General features: G+C 38.6%; 3 protein-coding genes across 3 annotated transcripts; 2 read left to right on the top strand and 1 right to left on the bottom strand.

Annotated features, from left to right (window-relative positions):
- Positions 1 to 1,115: 1,115 nt before the first annotated feature.
- Positions 1,116 to 4,076, top strand: LOC137716596 (protein NRT1/ PTR FAMILY 7.1-like). Its single transcript, XM_068456043.1, has 5 exons — positions 1,116 to 1,166; positions 1,646 to 1,796; positions 1,888 to 2,105; positions 2,389 to 2,948; positions 3,215 to 4,076. Exons 1-5 carry the CDS (start codon positions 1,116 to 1,118, stop codon positions 4,074 to 4,076), a joined length of 1,842 nt encoding a protein of 613 aa, XP_068312144.1.
- Positions 4,077 to 9,325: 5,249 nt separating this feature from the next.
- On the top strand, positions 9,326 to 12,963 carry LOC137715558 (zinc finger CCCH domain-containing protein 14-like). Its single transcript, XM_068454905.1, has 3 exons — positions 9,326 to 9,580; positions 10,673 to 10,733; positions 11,877 to 12,963. Exons 1-3 carry the CDS (start codon positions 9,493 to 9,495, stop codon positions 12,634 to 12,636), a joined length of 909 nt encoding a protein of 302 aa, XP_068311006.1. The 5' UTR covers positions 9,326 to 9,492; the 3' UTR covers positions 12,637 to 12,963.
- Positions 12,964 to 13,453: 490 nt separating this feature from the next.
- Positions 13,454 to 17,940, bottom strand: LOC137716573 (putative disease resistance RPP13-like protein 1). Its single transcript, XM_068456026.1, has 3 exons — positions 13,970 to 17,940; positions 13,721 to 13,825; positions 13,454 to 13,620 (listed from the first exon to the last, which is right to left on the bottom strand). Exon 1 carries the CDS (start codon positions 17,817 to 17,819, stop codon positions 14,016 to 14,018), a length of 3,804 nt encoding a protein of 1,267 aa, XP_068312127.1. The 5' UTR covers positions 17,820 to 17,940; the 3' UTR covers positions 13,454 to 13,620; positions 13,721 to 13,825; positions 13,970 to 14,015.
- Positions 17,941 to 18,704: the final 764 nt, after the last annotated feature.

Raw genomic sequence — 18,704 nt, 5'->3', positions numbered from 1 at the left:
GAAAATATTTTCTTATATAAGATACTCACCATAATGAGAATTAAAATTTATAATATTTTCATAAAATTTAATTTATGAACACCATAAAATTATAAATAAAAAAGAGAGACATTGAATACATATGCTGACATTTAATAGAGTCTAGGAACTAAAATCAATTTTTAATCTTGTATAAGACATTTTTCTAATAAACTTCCTCTTATTTAGGGATTAAAATCTAGTTTTCTATTTTCCTTTTTCTTTTGGAAATTTACTGTTTAACAACTGCTTATTATGCTTAGTGATGAATATCATCTTAACCCGAAAATATAACATTAAATATAAATTCAAAAGTGAAATTAAGGAGAGACTATCATCCATTTTATCAAAAGGTCCTTTTCACGTGGGAATCAAATAGCATTCATGGAAGAAACGACCTAGTTTGTGGTACAGACTCTTCTAAGCTGATCTCTCCATTCCACCAATATTTTTCTTTTCAATTTTTTTTAGTAAAATTTGTTTGATAATAACAAGTATAAAGTATGTTTGAAAATGACTACCTAATTAATTTCCCCCCGTTACTGTTCCTTTCTCTATTTCTCCAGCTATATATATTGAACTCTTTCAACGAACTCTTCTCATAAGTTCTTCTTGGTTACAACTAGCTACTTCTTTTCTCCAACTCCATTAATTACCCTTGAAGTAAGTTCTTGCAAGAGTTTATTCTTTCTTTGCAAGGTAAATATATATAGATATATAATAAAAAATTAGATACAAAATATATGTATGTACACTCTATATGTGTGTGTGTATATATATTATTTATATGTGTTCTGAAATCCCGTACTATATATGTTTAGACTAGCTCTTTGCTCTCCAGCTAAAATAAAATGTTTCAATAGTTTCACCACGTTAATTAGTTTATTTTTCCTCGATCGTTCTAGCTATACCGTTTTCCACTTTCATTTCATTTGTCCTGCACCGGTAAATAGAGTATATTTAAAACACGAGAAGACTGTGTACTTTTCATACATATGATATGATACATATTTATACATATGTACACTATAGTTGGTCATTGTTAATTCTTCATGGTCTGATATATATTCATTACTGTTTTGCAGAATAAGCCTTCAATGGCCACTGTGGATTCAATCAACTTCACTAATAATGAGGCTGCGCTAAAGGTTAGTAGTCTACAGTTCTACAGTATCAAGAGGAAAATATTGTTTCAAAAATAAGTGGCACTAATTATCAAGAGGAATTAATCAATGGGACCAGAAAATATAAATAGTCTGTATAGCTTAGTCCAAACTTTACATGCCCCACTTCTAAGTTCTAATCAATTGGCCACTAATTACTGAGTAGAGGGTTTCCTACAATTGTTTCCTACATGATGGTGTAGCAAAGACTTACATGATGGTTACACTGCCACTGTGGCTTCCTATTCCAATGATTGAACGACATGTGTAAGTTCTTTTTTCTTCACATGGTTTTATATCATTGGCACGAGACGCCACAATAATAGTGTATTGTTATGTAGGTTGCTCTCGATGGTGCAGGGCTTACAATTGTTGTCCTTTTTATTTTATATCTTTTACTGGCATCGGTTTCTCATAATTTTTTTAACTTGTGACTTCTTTTTCATCCCTTAAAAAACTAGCAGCAGGTGAGAGAAAACGATAGAGGGACTGGAGCACAAGAAGCTGTGAAAATAAACTTCAATGAAATTGAACATAAGGTGGCAACTTCCAAAAGTAAGGCATCCCTTATTAGAAAGAGCACAGGAGGGTGGAAATTTGCAAGCCTCTTACTAGGTTTGAAGATAATCGATCACTTTTTATTTCCATTAACACATATATAGAGTTAATAATCAAATCTGTTTCTTATTGGTCTTATTTTGTGCAGCGAATCAAGCCCTAGCAACACTAGCTTTTTTTGGTGTTGGAGTGAACTTGGTTTTGTTTTTAACCAGAGTTCTTGATCAGGAGAATGCCGATGCAGCCAACAGTGTTAGCAAGTGGACTGGAACTGTTTATTTGTGCTCCCTAGTTGGTGCCTTTCTCAGTGACTCCTATTGGGGTCGTTACTTAACATGCACCATCTTCCAGCTCATCTTTGTACTGGTAATTATCAATGATAATTTTCTTTTATTCTCGAGTATAGTAGTGCGGTTATGTGCACTTTTTGATACTCCGACCCTTATAATAAGGTTGATATTGTCGATACTTTAACCACTTAAAATTGTATATATGGTTGCTAATAATATATGTCATCAATAAACATTACTGCACCTGAAAATTGCAGTAAACCTTAACTAAGAAGGTTCTATGTGTGTGTGTGTTTTGTTTTCATAATTTATAAACATGTGGTTAAGCTGAATGAAAATTTATGTGACTAAAATATCAGGGCTTGGCCTTATTATCTTTGTCATCTTGGCTCTTCTTGTTCCATCCTTCTGGTTGCGGCGATGGAGAAACTATGTGCATGCCAGAATCCTCAGTCGGCGTCGTGATATTTTACTTGTCCATATACTTGGTTGCATTTGGATATGGCGGGTACCAACCTACCATAGCAACCTTTGGATCAGACCAGTTTGATGAGGCAAATCCTGAAGAGAGAGCTTCAAAAGCAGTTTTCTTTTGCTATTTCTACTTTGCACTCAATGTTGGGTCTCTTTTCTCAAACACCATATTGGTCTATTATGAGGATACTGGCAAATGGACTCTAGGGTTTGTGGTGTCACTGGGGTCTGCTGTCATAGCCCTACTGTCCTTTTTGTTAGGTACACCAAGGTATAGGTACATAAAACCATGTGGCAACCCTTTGCCGCGTGTCGCTCAGGTATTCGTTGCTGCAGCTCGAAAATGGAATATTGTTCCAGCTAACTCAGGTGACCTGTACGAGGTGGAAGGACCAGAATCTGCAATCAAAGGGAGCCGAAAGATTTATCACAGTGATGAAATTGAGTAAGTATCAAACCTTTATCTCTACAAATTATATATATAGACTTCTAATAAAAATCATAACTGGGGAGACGCTACACAAATAATTACGGGGCACCAACCCATTTTTCATATGCAGCATATTGTCGATTTAGTGTGCCCCCAATTCTCTTTTGATTAAAATTTGTAACAATTTATATTTGTGCATATTTCCCTAATAATATATACATATCGCCTACAAGTAGAGATACGGGCAATTGGTGATTTAGAGAACTCAATGATATTGTCAGGTTTTTGGACAAGGCGGCAACAATAACAGAAGATGATCTTTCTGGCCCCAAGAATCCATGGAGGCTTTGTACTGTGACTCAAGTTGAAGAAGCCAAATGCGTACTTAAAATGTTACCCATTTGGCTTTGCACTATAATCTACTCGGTGGTCTTCACACAAATGGCCTCCCTCTTTGTAGAGCAAGGGGACGTGATGAAATCCAACTTTGGAGATTTTCATCTCCCAGCCGCTAGCATGTCTGCTTTTGACATATGCAGTGTTCTCATTTGCACCGGAATTTATCGCCAACTTCTCGTGCCGCTTTCCAGAAAAATAAATGGAAACCCAAAAGGTTTATCTGAGCTAAAAAGAATGGGGATAGGTCTAATTATTGGAATGTTATCGATGATTGCAGCCGGTGTCACAGAGATTGCAAGGCTCAAACATGTGCAGCCTCATGAGAAGATAAGCACTCTGAGCATATTTTGGCAAATTCCACAGTACGTTCTTGTTGGTGCTTCAGAAGTTTTTATGTATGTTGGTCAACTGGAGTTCTTCAATGGTCAAGCCCCAGATGGGATAAAAAGCTTTGGAAGTTCACTGTGCATGGCTTCAATATCTCTTGGGAATTATGTGAGTAGCATGCTGGTTTACATGGTGATGGGGATCACAGCTAAAGGCAAAAGCCCTGGTTGGATCCCAGATGATCTGAATACAGGTCACATGGACAGGTTTTACTTCCTAATTGCTGCCTTAACGGCTTTCGATTTTGTAATTTATGTGTTTTGTGCTAAGTGGTACAAGGGCATTGACTTTGAGGTCACTAAAATGGAAATTCAGATCATGGAAAATCAAGAAGATGTGGGGATCGGAAGAGTTTAGACCTTAATGAGCAAGCCGATGAGATGAATTTGGCATAAGTTCTTAGAATAAGCTTATATATAGCAGAAGATCAGAAAGCATGACCTCTGTTAGCCTCCAATAGATTCGGAATGAGGGATGATGGCTTTCCTAACTTGGTTTTAATCTTGTTTAATTAAGTTGGCAGTTTTGGTTTGCAATATTGTAAGTTTGGAATATATATTTTGGAATAAACTGTCAAGTGAATGCTTTTGAATTTCGACTCTTGAATGATTGCAGCTTTGGATCCTCTTCCTCTTGTAGCATATGGAAAATGATTGACCATGGATCCATAAAAATTATTCTTCATAACGAAAAATTCTTAAGTGTTCATGACTAGTTACATACAAAGATTGTCACACAATTACAAAAAATCAGTGACATATTTTTTCCTTCATAACTAGTAAAGTAACTAAACCAGAAATCTTAATACAAAATAGTAATTTAACCTTTATTTTTGTCAACAGAAGTAATTTAACCTTGAGGAGTCTACAGTTGCATTATTAAGTGGGCGCTACATGCAGTATGGAAATGACCAAACCCCCAATATGAATAAGACCTCAACTCATAGCTAGATAGAGTCACATCCTGTCTTACCAAAAGTTGAGCCTTCATGGGTTGGAATCAACCACACTTGGAACCTGAAAAACCCACAAAAAAACAGACATTTGATATTGCTGCCTTCTCCCATATTTGTCTGTGTTTTCACATCAAGTGTGAAGTAGTGGGAACTATTCAACTGTACATTTTTGAAAGGATGATAATGGTTTAATCGAGTCAAATTACACATTAAACTTGATCGGTGGTCTAACCTTACCTTCTAAATCTGCACATAAAGCTTTGTTGTCAGTCTACAATAGTAGGTTTACAAAGATGATGATGATGTTGTTCTACTGTAACAGCCCGTTCCAGAATTTACGGAACAAAATGGTATTTTTGTATTTTCACTTTGGTTGGATTTTATTTGTTTAAAATATTACTTTTAGGTGTTAAATGGTATGTCCAAGGGACCCACCCTTGATTTTGGTCCCCCGGCTTTCCCTTGTCTTTGGATGCCACGTGGCATCCCTCTCCCTCACTTTCCTCCCTTCCTCTCACCTCCCCCGAGCTCTCTCTCTCTCTCGCAGACCCCTCCCTCTCACTCTTCTCTCCTCCCAGAGGACCAACCCATAGACACACCCACACACCCATACCTGCAAATGAATGACGGTGCCACCACCATCACCACCGTGACAGACCATTCTCTCTCTCTTCACAGTGGCACTACCATTGTTCAAAGAATCATTCAGCGAGTTCTCGCCGCTTTTGTTGTAGGTAAGTTAAAATTCTCTTAATCGAGTTTAGAGTCGCGTTCGAGATGTGTTGAGGAGTTTTTGTGGATTGTGGACGCAGTTGCAGCGCTATGGAGAATTGCCCAGATTCCGGTGAAGAACCCGACGACTTTCGAGCCGTTTTCCTGCGAGACTCTACCATGGCTGAGGAAACCAATGGTACTACTTGAATCCTTATTCTTCGACCTTCATTTTGATATATTGAGTGGTTAGTTTTAATTAAGTTTTAACGATGATTGGAGCTTGAGAAGCTTCGGCTTTCTCTCTTGTGGTTTTCAGTGACCATGACTGAAAATCGGCCCAACTCAGTTGTTGAGCCAATGATCCATAACCCAAACCTAAATCTGAATTTAGGCCCAAAACCATTTTGCCTTAGGCCTAAACCAGTGTCCATTTAACCCTAAACCCAACCTAGATCTAAACCTGGGCCCAGGCCCGTTGGCCTAGCCAAATCTTTTTACCCTAGAACCCTTTTGACCTAGACCTTGGGCCGTGCAAAATTAAGGCCCTCGGGCCACTCAGCCAAACCGAAAACCCTTTAAGGCCTGTGGACCAGCCTTTGACCCGACCTGGTTGAAATGTTCCAAGGAATATTCTAGTGTTGATTTTTTGTTGACTTTTTTGAAATTTGTCCAAGACCCTTCTTAGGAATATTCTTTGGAACATTCTTGGAATATTCTCGTGTTGACTTTTCGAAATTTACCCGGGACCCTTATTAGGGTGATTCAACGTTCTAAATCCGCTTTTGACGTCCGTTTTCCCAAATTCAATCATTTGAATAGATTTTTATTAATTGGACCCTTTATGTGCTTATGGGCAATTATTGTGGCGTCTGTGAGTGGACCCCTTTCTAAAATGCATGTTGTAATAGTAGAAATGCATACATGAAAAACATGATTTAATGGTAACGTTTTATAAGCAAATTGGATTTACATTATATGATCATCATGCTTTACTGCAAATATTTTGGAATACCATACTTTATCGAACTATTGTTCTTTGTAGTATATATGATGGATGACTATATACTATTTTTGAACATGTTTTTACACTTCTTTATAGTGTATATGATGGATGACTATATACTATGAAGATGTTAATTGAGATATATGTACTTATGTTAGAAAGATTATATTCAATGTTTTGTGCATATCTAGTGATCACTGTTCTGGCTTTGGGCCAAGGGAGATATATGTAGATGGCTTTGGGCCGAGGGAGATATATGTAGATGGCTTCGGGCCGAGGGAGATATATGTAGATGGCTTCGTGCCGAGAGATATATGCACTGGCTTTGGGCCGAGAAATATAGTGCCTACGGGCGATTTGATACCACTACTTAGCACACTATATATAATGTATGTTTTATGAAGGTTTTATGGCATGCTAGGGTTTTCGGAAAACCTATTACATATTATGCTATTGAGTTTCCATAAAACTTTGGAGGTTAGTATGTTGAATAACCGTTTCAGTATTATTTATATATGACTTGGTCCACTCATGTTTGTTTTGCGCCCCCTCAGGACTTAGAATCGAGGCGTATAATCCCGGTGTCAAGACACTTCTGCATCAGCATCTTCGAGTCTTCTCTACGTAGGACCCACTCCTTTGTTCATGCAATTTTATATAATTTATTTTCTAGTATATAGAATTAGTTGTATGCTCTGGACACGTTCCTCAATTGCATATTAATTACATTTAAACTTATAAGTATTGTTTATATTTATTATTTCTCATGCATCCTAATATGGCTTCGTCACCTTCGGGTGTCGGCCAGCATGTATCTACCCTGATGTTCGGGGAATATCAAGATCGGACGTGTCATCTACAATCACATATCCTTATATATTCTTATGACCTATAACAATTACAAAATGAATGGCTTGCATTTGCATAGGTGATCAATAATTGCATGTGTATAGTTTTCTTCTACTTCTTCTTGTTATTTTAAGATTGTTCTAAAAGTAAATAAAAAATTTTACACTAGTTTTACCAAAAAAAAAAAAACTTACGCTAGAATAGAATGCATGCATTTTCAATTTTCCCACCTTTTCAAAGTAGTGTTTGACATAAGAAAAATGCTAATGAGATTCTTTCAAAAGTGAGACTCTCTTCATAGATTCCTAGCTATCTCATTTTTTTGATGCAATGTTTTATAATATTTGCACGATAATTGACGTTAAAGTGTGAATAAAGAAAATCTTAAGGTATCACACACCAACTTTGTGAATGGCTTCTCACAGTGTGTGTAAACGTATCATTAATATGTCAGTTAACAATGTGTAAGACACTGGTAATTTCTCTCATTTATAGGAAATGTTTAGACTTTCGTTCTCGTCACAGCTTGAATATTTCTGGGAGGAAATGAATAGCATTCAACTCCTGTACTCCCATCATTTTCTATTAGAGATAAAAATAATTTTAGCTAGAAATTCGAGAAACTAATAATAATAGTAAGTCATTGATAAGTTTAGGAACATATTATGTTAGCTACAATAGATGGGGCAATGCTATAAAGGGACTAGAATAGTTCCAGGTTTACCCTGACATTTTTTTTCATAGAGAAATCTTGAAGTTATTATTTTGATTTTCAAAGATTTTTTTAAGGGATTAGAGCCACAACAAGAGGGAGAGAGAGGAATTAGGTGAGAGAGTTGGCTTCTCCTAGAGTTTAATCTTTTTTCAATGGTACTGTTGGTTGTTAACAAGCTTGAGTTATGCTTTCATCCATGTGCTATTTATTTCTCTTGCTAGCCTTTCTATTAGGTCATTTTTTCGCCAATTAACACGGCGCCCAACTGATCAGAACGTACTAATAAAATGGAGCGAAATTAAAAAATCATCACCATTGTCACCGAGCAAACAAACATCATAATTGGACCAAAAATCTAGAGCGGCAAAATAGTGGCTGAGACGATCACCAAACAATGAATGAGACAATAATCAGACGATGGATGAGAGATGGATTCGTGAGCGTGAGAGAGGGATTGAGCGTGTTGTAGCGGTTTATGAGCTGGGTTGTTGGCAGTGTTGCAATGTTTCTTTTTTTTTTTTTTTTTTTTAAACATTTGTGAGAGGCCCCTCCTAACCTAAATTTCTGGCTTCGCCACTAAGATGGCTGATCCCAAGAATTAACTTTAAGATTATCCTCTAAGTTTGTCATTCCGTTCGAGTTCTTCCAATTGTCTGAAGATTGTCGAACTAAAAATGGGCCGAAAGAGCCAACAATACTTCCCACCGAAAACAAGTAATAAAATTGTCATTTTAATGTTGCATTGGAAACAATGGGTAGTCGGATCAACTTTTGCATGGAAACGACTTTCCTACGACATGTTGCATGCAAATTCACGTGGGAAGCGAAAAAGAGAGGAATTTGTCTCTGTCTTCATGTTACCGGCCTAACCCGCCACTTAAGACTACATATTAGTGGTATTCATTTTTATTTGTAGGTGAGAGATTTTAGATTCAAATTTCGCTAAAAACAAATTCGAACCACGTTATTGCGGTTTAGCTCACTCTCTCTCCCTTAGAGCACTTCCATCCGTATCAAATCCCCTAGGGCATAGTGGAGTAAATCCCCTCCCTTCCTTTAAAACTCCTCCACCCCATTCCAATCCACTGGGTTTGGGGGAGCCTAGTTGCCCACATAGGCTTAAAATCAACTAGCCTAACCCTTAGGCTATGTGACGCAATGTCAAAATTCTAAAAAACGTTAGGCATTAATTGAGCAACAGGCTAGCGCCTAACGCTTAGGCGGTCTCATCATTCAGGAAGATTCGGATTTCCAACGATCATAGATTCATATGATAACGTCACACGAGGCGCACGTGACTCTCTATCACCGTCTCACACATGATACTGATGACAGACAGGCGACAGTCACAAATTATTAACTGAATTTAAATTGCAATTTCGAGTCCGCCTTTCCCCTCTTTCGCGAACCCTAGACGGTTCAATTGAATCTCCCTCTCCCTCTCTTTCTCTCTCTAACTTTCTCTCTCCTAGGGTTCCGTTTTCTGGAATTCTCTCGCCGTTTCGTGCTCGGACGCCGGTGCTCTCTGTGAGCTATAATGGAGTTCGGAGGAGGTGGCCGGAAGAGAGGCAGGCCGGAAGCTGCGCACTTTAATGGGAATGGCGGCTTCAAGAAATCCAAGCCAGGTTTGGCTTCCCATTGCTTTCAAGCTTCAACCTTTCTTCCATGCATTTTCATATTTTTGTACCTTGCCGATATGTATATGCGTATGTGTGCATGTGTGTATGTTGTAAGCATTGAAATCTAGGGTTTGGTATGTGCTTGTTCTGATTCTGTGCATTTAGCTTTTCTTGATACTCGATTTCGATAGTTCAGAAGGTTCATTAAGTGTTAAATTAAGTTAAGAAAGCTTCCTGCTTGATAAGAATGACGGAAAAGTATTTAAAGAACGTTGAATTTTGCGGTCAAGTTTAAAAATACCGGTTTTCTAGTTCATTTGAGCTTGTGGGGCATTCGAAGAGCGAAATTTGGTTTTTTGTTGCTATGTCATATGGACATTCATATTGGGTTGCCTATCATGATGTTTCTTCAAAAGGGTGCTCTTTAATGTCTTAAAAAAATTGTTTGCTTGGTGGGTTGAATGTAATTGGAAGTTGGTTATTGAGAGTTTGCAGGATTTGTTATCTTCGTTTTTTCAAAATAGGGCTTTAGGTGTAGTATAGTTTGGTAAAAGACTCCCTTTAAACAATATGTTTAAAGTACGGAATTTTCTCTGTGAGATGCACATTATTATCATGTAGTACCACATGAAATTGTTTAAATGCACTAGCTATTGTTATCAAGTTGTAAACCACTTATAGTTTGTCTTGTTGGTTTGGTTTTACATGAGCTATCTGTTATCTCATTTTGGTGCTGTTTTTCAAGTAAGAGGGAATCCACTGTTTTAAATATTATTTGCTAATGACTGACGAGGAGAGAAGGAGATGGAGTATCCCATGTTCTCTTCACTTTCCTCTAAGAATCGAAGCATCAACATTTTGCGTAAAAGTTATAGATTGAAAACCATAATTTTAATTATCATTTTGTTTCCTCTTTTTTGGTTTAAAAAGTACAGGGTTTAGAGGTCTATTTTGTTCAACAGCAAAATGGGGTTTGTTCTTACGCTATGATTCTTCAATGGTAACATGAATACGTGATGATGAATATTGTTAAAGTTTTGAAGATTAATAATCCACTGTAAGTGTAACTGAGGGAAATTAATTAATGTTCTGCAACAGAAATGGAGTCCTTTCAACCTGGTATAGGAAGCAAATCGAAGCCATGCACAAAGTTTTTCAGGTTCTAATCTTAACTTATCTAAAATGAATGGCCTAAGTGTAATATGCATATTGACAAGTTTAAGAAAAAGTTTGTTCTTCAATTTTTGCGAGTAATTTGGACTAATGAAATGGGCCGTCAAAGCTTTGGTAAAGGTTGAATCATCTGTTCTAATCATGCTAACAAAGACTGAACAGATATCATTGAATGACTACAGTTTGATTAAGTACTTACTGTATACTATCTATTTTATCACAGTTGTATGGGATGCAGAAGTTGTCCTTCATACCATGGTTTTCTTCAGTTTCTTTCTTGCATTTGAAATCAAAGCGATTTAGGCTACAGAACTGGTCGCTAAGTTTTGAAGCAGGTTTTTTTTATGTTCGGACTATGCAAAAAGTAAGATGAATTAAGAATTTTGATGAGGTCAAGTCATGTTTTCTTTCGAAACTGTGTGGGACTTCGTGTGCATTTCGCTAAACTCCGGGGGATATGTAACTTCTGTTTAAATTGTGACTGTTCATTGACCTTTTTCAAAAAGTTCAAATGTTTTTCCGTTAATATTTCTTGATCTCTTTCAAGGTTTGTATAGGGTGAGGTCTGAGTTATGGTGGCGATTTTATATTATAAAACAATGCTTTATTGTGAATTGTCATACATTTCCAACCTCAGACTTTTTCAGCAGTGATTTTGAGCTCTGGTAGACCTTTAAGATAGTGTTATGCAGTTTTACTATGTTATTATTTTCATTTCGGTATCAGGTAAGGGTGGTAGTGATGTAATTGGATAGTAGAAGATTGGCTTTGCATCACCTGTGAAAAGAACACTATTCCATTGCTAATAAAACATGGTTGCCTGATATATAGTTGACTAAAGTTAAAAATTCCACTTAGTTTCACAACTTCTAGGATTTTGATACATTTCTAAGAAAACCATATGTTTTCCCTCGTTAGGCAGTGATTCTTGTGAAGAATCCATTCTTGGTTTCGTGTATCTTTTTTCCTATATTTTCTATAACACAACCTTTTCCCAACTAAAGCTTATGGAAGATATTTTCTCATAAGCCCATTTCTGATATATAGTTACTAGTTAGTCATATTCTGTGACATTTTGTCATTTTCTGTCATATTTGGGCTCAGAAGTTTTTGTTTTATTTATATGCAGCACTTCCGGGTGCCCTTTTGGTGAAGGATGTCACTTTTTGCATTATGTTCCTGGTGGCATCAAAGCGGTGTCTCAGATGACTGGTAGCAATCCAACCCATCCTCCTCCTCCTAGAAATTCAGCAGCCCCACCATCATTTCCAGATGGTTCTTCTCCTCCAGCTGTCAAGACACGGTTGTGTAATAAGTACAACACGGTTGAAGGTTGCAAGTTTGGGGATAAATGCCATTTTGCCCATGGTGAGTGGGAGCTTGGTAGGCCCACTGCTCAATCCTACGAAGATCCTCGTGCAGGGGCCGGATTTCCAGGCAGGTTGGGAGGTCGGATGGAGTCTGCCCCGCCAGCACATGGAGCTGTAGCAAGTTTTGGGGCCACAGCCACGGCTAAGATCAGTGTTGATGCTTCGCTTGCAGGAGCCATTATTGGGAAAAACGGTGTACACTCAAAGCAAATTTGTCGTGTGACTGGTGCAAAGCTTTCCATAAGAGAGCATGAGACAGATCATAAGCTGAGGAACATTGAGCTTGAGGGTACCTTGGACCAGATTAAAGACGCCAGTGCCATGGTTCGTGAGCTCATTGGGAACGTGAGTTCAGGTGCTGGACCTCACAACATGAGGAACCCTGCTATGTCAGCCTCATCTCCGGCAAGCAACTTCAGGACTAAGCTTTGTGAGAACTTTACCAAAGGTACATGCACCTTTGGGGATAGGTGCCACTTTGCACATGGACAAGAAGAGCTGCGCAGGTCGGCGATGTGATTTCTTTCAACTCTTTCTTGTTCTCTTACCATTCTGTCGTAGGATACACTTATTACAGCATTAATTTCGTGTTCGTTAAATTTGTTTTGCTTCTAGGGTTTAATATTCGGAAATTTTAGTAGTTTGCCATGTTTCTCTCTACTTAGCCGCTCGTCTTTCTTTCGGAATCAAGCTGAGATCTCATGGTTGAACCAATATAGTGAATAGTGATAAGTACAGGCTGCCAGTTAGCATGTGCAGTGGCAAATGCTAATCTTGGCTGCTTGAATGTGTTCATTTTGTTTTGATCAGATTAATGAAAAATGAGATGTTAATTTTGTGCTCACAGATGTTTAGGGTTGTTTCAAGTTTTTCCCTTTCCTTTTTTTTACCTTCTTGTTGTCAAGTGAGCCATTCTCCTAAAACTATAAAACAGTAACTTTCTGTTTTACTAAGAATATTGTTACACCTGCAAAATCATATACTTACAAAATAAATAAATAAATAAATGTTGTTTGAATCAAAATTAATTGACCATAATTTATATAAAGTAGAGTTAAATTATCTGCACACATATATGATAAAACATAAATTAAATATGGTGAGCACAGGTCACTATTTACCAGAAATTATGCAGGAACGTTGAAAATAAGCAGTTTTTTTAAGAACAAAATTAAAAATAAGCGGTTCAAATTTCCGACTTTGATTTGCATCAATGAAAGTTGCAAGGAATGTGAACTATATTGCCTCAATCTCTTCCATTGATATTCCTTTCACACCTCTTGTTCAGAGAAGAACAAACATTTTGGTGATCCTCAGAAAAGAAAGAGATTGCGGCAAATCCTCTTCTGGCAGAGTGCAAGACAATCGACGGATGCATAGCTGTTGAAGAGAGCTTAGTTGTTGAGGTCCATCTCCGGTCAGGGTTTCCGAGAGCAGCTGTTGTTTGAGCAATGTCTCCAACAGATCCTCACTTCCCCTGATCTGAAATTCTCCAAGGGAGACCTAGCATAGTTCGATTCCACTGTTAATAAATACCGATATTATAAACGCAAATCTAGACAAGGCAAAATGAAGAAAGCAAAAGAAAAGGAAGGTAAGTTACAATTTACGGATCATCAGTGTTCAACCGGAGATATATCCCTTCGGTGAAATCTGCAGCGGAACAACCGGCCTCCTTGTCAGCCTCCTTGTATAGTAACGCAATGTACTGGCATTCATCCAAACACAATTAAGTGGTGCAAAATACAGTTGAGTGTCAAACATTGAAGACAATCAGGTATGTTTGGAACATTTGAGGACAATCAATTTAACATAAATACAGGTAAGTGGTGCTAAACACGTACGTATGTACCTGGCTTTGTCTTGAGAGTTGACAGTTGGAGAGGTGAGTTGAAAGCTCATATGGTGATTTCATCATCTATCTGTATGCAAGGAATGCGAGCTATGTTGTTCCAATCTTTTCCTTTCTTCTTCTCGTACCTCTTCTTCAAAGAAGGACAATGCCAGATGCCCAGCAAAGAAAGAGATGCCAGAAAACCGTCTTTTGGAAGGATTTCGAGACTCTCGCACCCTAAAATTCGTAGCTCTTGAAGAGAAGTGAGGTGCTCAAGACCCTTTCTGTCCAAAGATTTCAGATTCGATGCTGAAGAGATTTTGAGAGTGTGAAGAGTGGCAGGGAGCATCTGTTCCTCGAGCAACGTCTCCAACAGATCCTTGTTTCCTTCAATCCAAAATCGTCGGAGAGAGACAAGTCCTTGCAATCCCCACTCCGCTGAAGGCCTCGGTCTCTCACAATTTTTGATCCAAAATGTTTGTAGGTTGGGAGGCAAACCCCCTTGTGCAAATGACACCAGATTTGGAAGACTCTGTATCCACAAAAATTGAAGGGCGGTGAGGGTGTGCATTCGGTCCGGCAAAAACTTCAAATTATCGCATTCCAAGACGGAAAAGGAAGTCAGGTTGGGAGTGGGCAATCCTCCGTCGGGAAAAGAGACAAGATTTGGGCATATCACAATAGCCAGGGAGTCCAGATGGCCGAGATTTTCATTTGCTCCTCCTTCAACAGAAAAGGATTCCAGATTCTGACAACCCCATATATAAAGGGATGAAAGTTTGGGGAAAATGCCCAACGGGAACGACCTCAGAGAATCACAGCTCTGTACAAGATCCAAAGTCTGAAGGGAAGTCAATTTGGCCATCATCTCACGTGACAGGAATTCTAATTTCCTGCAATCATCTATACGGAGTGATGTCAGCGTGGTTGGCAGACCATTTGTAGGGAACGACAAGAGTGAGGAACACTTCGAAAGACTCAAATGTTGAAGACGATTGCTGTTGTGCACCATTTGCGACAACCATTCTCTCCCACCAAGATAAGAAATATTAAACATCTGAAGCGACGGCAGCGTCTCTGTCGACTGCAGTGACAACGAGAGACCCGGGCATCCACTTATTGTCAGTTGTTCAAGAGATAGTCGTAAGGATTCCGTGTTCAGGGTATTACTGGCCCTGTTTCCATGTAGAGCCTCACATCCCCAGACCTCAAGTATTTTCAAGGAAGGAAGATGAGTGGGCAAGTTTCCTCTCAGCTTCTGACACCAAATTAACTTCAGCTCCTTAAGCCGAGGAAAGTCTGGACTTTCACCTCCACCTGGACCAGGCAGCCATTCCTTCCACTCTGGCATATCCCTGAACTCGAGCTTCTCTAAAGATCGAAATGGTTGATTTCCCCCGTACAACTCAACACCAACACTCGTAACCAATTCCATCCTTTGTATGTAGAGCTCTTTGAGAGCAGGTAGCTGACCAACTGGTGGCAGAGAGCTACAATTACTACAAGCCCTGAGACGCATCACTTGTAAGTTGGAGAAGGACGAGTCTCCCACCCAATTCGGGAAACTGGTTCCACCATAAAACTTGATGGTTAGTTTCGCCAAATTTACCGAAGGTTGTAATCTTTCAAGTACATGTCTCTCTTTCACAAAATCATTGGAAACTTCATGACCCCATGCCAACTCTACCTCATTGAGATCTTTCTTATCCTTCAGCAAGTCATCAATAACACCGACTACATTTTGCAGATTCAAGATAGAAATTTTTCCTCGAAGGTGCAACAACTCCCTCAATTCTGCAATGCTTGACCCAACAGATTTCCCCAACATAAAAACAGTCAGCGTTCTCAAACTTTTTAGTCTACCCATATGCACAGGCATCTCTTTTATGTTAGTTCCACTAATTTCAAGATGACGCAAATGAATCAATTTCCTCATGTCCGCAGGCAATTCAACAAGAGAAGAACAACCTAACAACAACAGAGTCTGTAAATTGTAGAGAGTACACACTGTATCTGGTAACCTTTTAATTGCCGTATAAGAGAGATCAACATAGCGCAAGTGGATGTGGTTACCAATAGAACTAGGTAAGTGATTGATATTTTGATATCTTGACAATGAAAAAGCCCGTAAACATTTTTGTGCTGGCAGTAAATCATCTAGAACCTTATTGCTTACATATCCACGATCACGGCTATCGTATGGTGCTAAAGACACTGGAAAGAAGGTTCGCAAACATTCAACTCCTTTTAATGGCTCAAATTTTAGAGATGTATCAAAGTTTCCTCTCATATACGACAAGTGGCGAACTCTTTTAGGAACTTCATGTGAATTTTTTTGATCGAACCTGAAACAAAACTCTCCAGACACAAACATAGCCAAGTCATTGATGAGATCATGCATAGTGAAACTTGGTTGATCCAATCTTGGTCTTTGAAATAGTGATCGTGATAACAATTCATCAAAGTATCTTTCACCAATCTCCTCTATTGTATTCTCACTCTCTGATTGTGGAATTAAACCTTCTGCCACCCATAGTAGAATTACATTTTCCTTTTCAAATTCATAGTGCTTTGGAAAAATTGAGCAATAAGCAAAGCATCGTTTCAAGTAAGATGGAAGATAATGGTAACTCAATCTTAGAGAAGGAAGAATACTATTAGCATCTGGTAGACCCCAAAAATTGCTATTTAATATGTGATTCCATTCCCTATAGTCTAGGTTGCAACTTAAGAGACCCCCTACTATTTTTGCAGCTAAAGGCAAACCGTTGCACTTGCATGCAATTTGCTTACCAATTCCTTCCAAATCTGGACGAGCACTGAGGTTCTCATTTCTAAATGCATGTTTTTCCAGTAACAGCCAACAATCCTTGTCTGATAATTTTTCCAAGTCATGAATTGGAATACTATTGCACACGATGGATGCAACACGCCTACTCCTTGTTGTTACAATGACCCTACTTCCCTTCGCCCCATACGTGAAAAGAGTTCGTAGACGATCCCACTCATCATAGCTCTCATTCCAAAGGTCATCCAGGACAAGTAAAAATCTCTTTCCCATCAATTGTTCACTTAGTTGAACTTCAAGGGAATTCATACCCAAATTATCACAAGGTTTTTTAGTGATCTCCTCAATAAGGGTCTTAATCACCCTCAAAGCCTCATAGTGTTCGGAAACACAAACCCAAGCATTCGTATCGAAATGCTCTTTAACTTGTCCATCGTTGTAAAGGAGTTGAGCAAGAGTTGTCTTACCAACCCCGCCCATTCCGAAAATAGGGACAACAGAAAAATTACTGCTACTTTCATTGTCAGATAGCAGCAGTAGAGCTTTTAACTTTTCTTTATCTCCATCCCTTCCATAGGTACAAAAGCCTTCCTCAACAACAGAAGTTGTGGGAGTTCTTTGTGAAACCGTGGCCCCAACGCCTCCTCTAAGACCGAGGACATCCTTTTGTTTTGCAAGGTGTTCCAACTTGTTGAACAAATCTTCTATTCTACCGTTCAAGCCCTTATAATTAAAAGGATTAAGAGGGGTAGAAAGGATGTTGCACACCTGGGTTGTCCTAGTCCGATCTTTTGGCTTGCGACGCAAAGCTTCAGTATCAATCTCATCCACCAAGTCCTCGGCATCGAACACAGCATGTTTGAGCTCGTCAAGCCACATCCCGACGGCACGGTTGACAATCTGCTTCTCCTCTGCATCGTTGAGGACTGCGTGGAGGGTCATCAACGTCACCTTCAGTTTGTCCACGAGTGAAAGGTTGAGTCTTCTTGCTCGGAAGAAGTCCATGAACTCTCCAGAGGCAATCTTGTCGCACAGCACCTGGATGGAACCGGAGAGCAAAGCCTCTCCAAGCAAAGCCATTTTCTCTTGTTGGCAAAAGGACTAATTTTGATCAAAACTGAAATGAAATTCAAGCAAGGAACTAGCAAAGCTGTGAAGGATTATATATCTGAATTGTACCTGGTCATCGGTAGCGGGACGACTTGGTATTGTTTTGGTCAATAATGCAGTGGGGACCACACGCAAGCATAGAGCGATAACTGGTGGCTGTGCCTTGGAGTTTCGAGGGACAGGCATCGTTGTGACTGGGTCTGCGAGTTGAAATTTTAGAAGAGGGTGTGGAAAATGCGTCGGTGGGATGACATTTTCCCTTTGTTTTTAATTTACCTTCTGTGTAAGGGATCAATGGGAAAATAATGCTATGAAATGGACGGGAGCATAGTATGCATTGATAATCTTAATCGTTGGATCTTGACCGCAAATTCAATTATTCATTCATTCAGTTCATACTATAGGCTGCTTCATTCTAAAAAATTTTGGTCATCATTGTTGCCGTCAAGCATGGAACTACATGTAAACTGCATGACCTCTCAGTGTGGCTCCATGTAATTGGTTTACAAAATTATAAACTTCTATATAATTATATTAGAAAATGGTTAGCAAATGTACTTTTGGCTCTCTCAAATACTTTAAGTCAACTCCACCCCCGTAGAGCAGACACTTTATGTGTAGTGCCCATTCCACATCGAATTTAACAATTCGAATCGTCTATTTTGTAAGTCTCGATTCATATATCATCCTTGTAAAAATTCAATTCAATCTGAAACCATTTGCCTATTTAATTATGAAGGTAAAATTTCATTATTTCTTATATAGCAAAGTATTCGTTAATTTATTTAAACTCAATTAGATGTCTTAAACATTTTCAATTTGGCTAATATTTTGCAAGGATGATCTATGAGGTGC

The sequence above is a fragment of the Pyrus communis genome, chromosome 14, assembly GCF_963583255.1.
Source record: "Pyrus communis chromosome 14, drPyrComm1.1, whole genome shotgun sequence".
In the NCBI taxonomy this organism is placed as follows: domain Eukaryota; kingdom Viridiplantae; phylum Streptophyta; class Magnoliopsida; order Rosales; family Rosaceae; genus Pyrus; species Pyrus communis.
The sequence above is the reverse complement of the archived record's forward strand: the minus strand, read 5'-3'. Positions and strand labels throughout refer to the sequence as shown.

Excerpts from the sequence above, each read along its gene's own strand:
- LOC137716596 (XM_068456043.1), top strand. The coding sequence starts at position 1,116 with ATGGCCACTGTGGATTCAATCAACTTCACTAATAATGAGGCTGCGCTA. Across the intron at positions 1,167-1,645 it reads ATAATGAGGCTGCGCTAAAG|CAGGTGAGAGAAAACGATAG; the intron begins GTTAGTAGTCTA and ends AAAAACTAGCAG. Across the intron at positions 2,106-2,388 it reads TCCAGCTCATCTTTGTACTG|GGCTTGGCCTTATTATCTTT; the intron begins GTAATTATCAAT and ends CTAAAATATCAG.
- LOC137715558 (XM_068454905.1), top strand. The coding sequence starts at position 9,493 with ATGGAGTTCGGAGGAGGTGGCCGGAAGAGAGGCAGGCCGGAAGCTGCG. Across the intron at positions 9,581-10,672 it reads CTTCAAGAAATCCAAGCCAG|AAATGGAGTCCTTTCAACCT; the intron begins GTTTGGCTTCCC and ends GTTCTGCAACAG. Across the intron at positions 10,734-11,876 it reads CCATGCACAAAGTTTTTCAG|CACTTCCGGGTGCCCTTTTG; the intron begins GTTCTAATCTTA and ends ATTTATATGCAG.
- LOC137716573 (XM_068456026.1), bottom strand. The coding sequence starts at position 17,819 with ATGGCTTTGCTTGGAGAGGCTTTGCTCTCCGGTTCCATCCAGGTGCTG.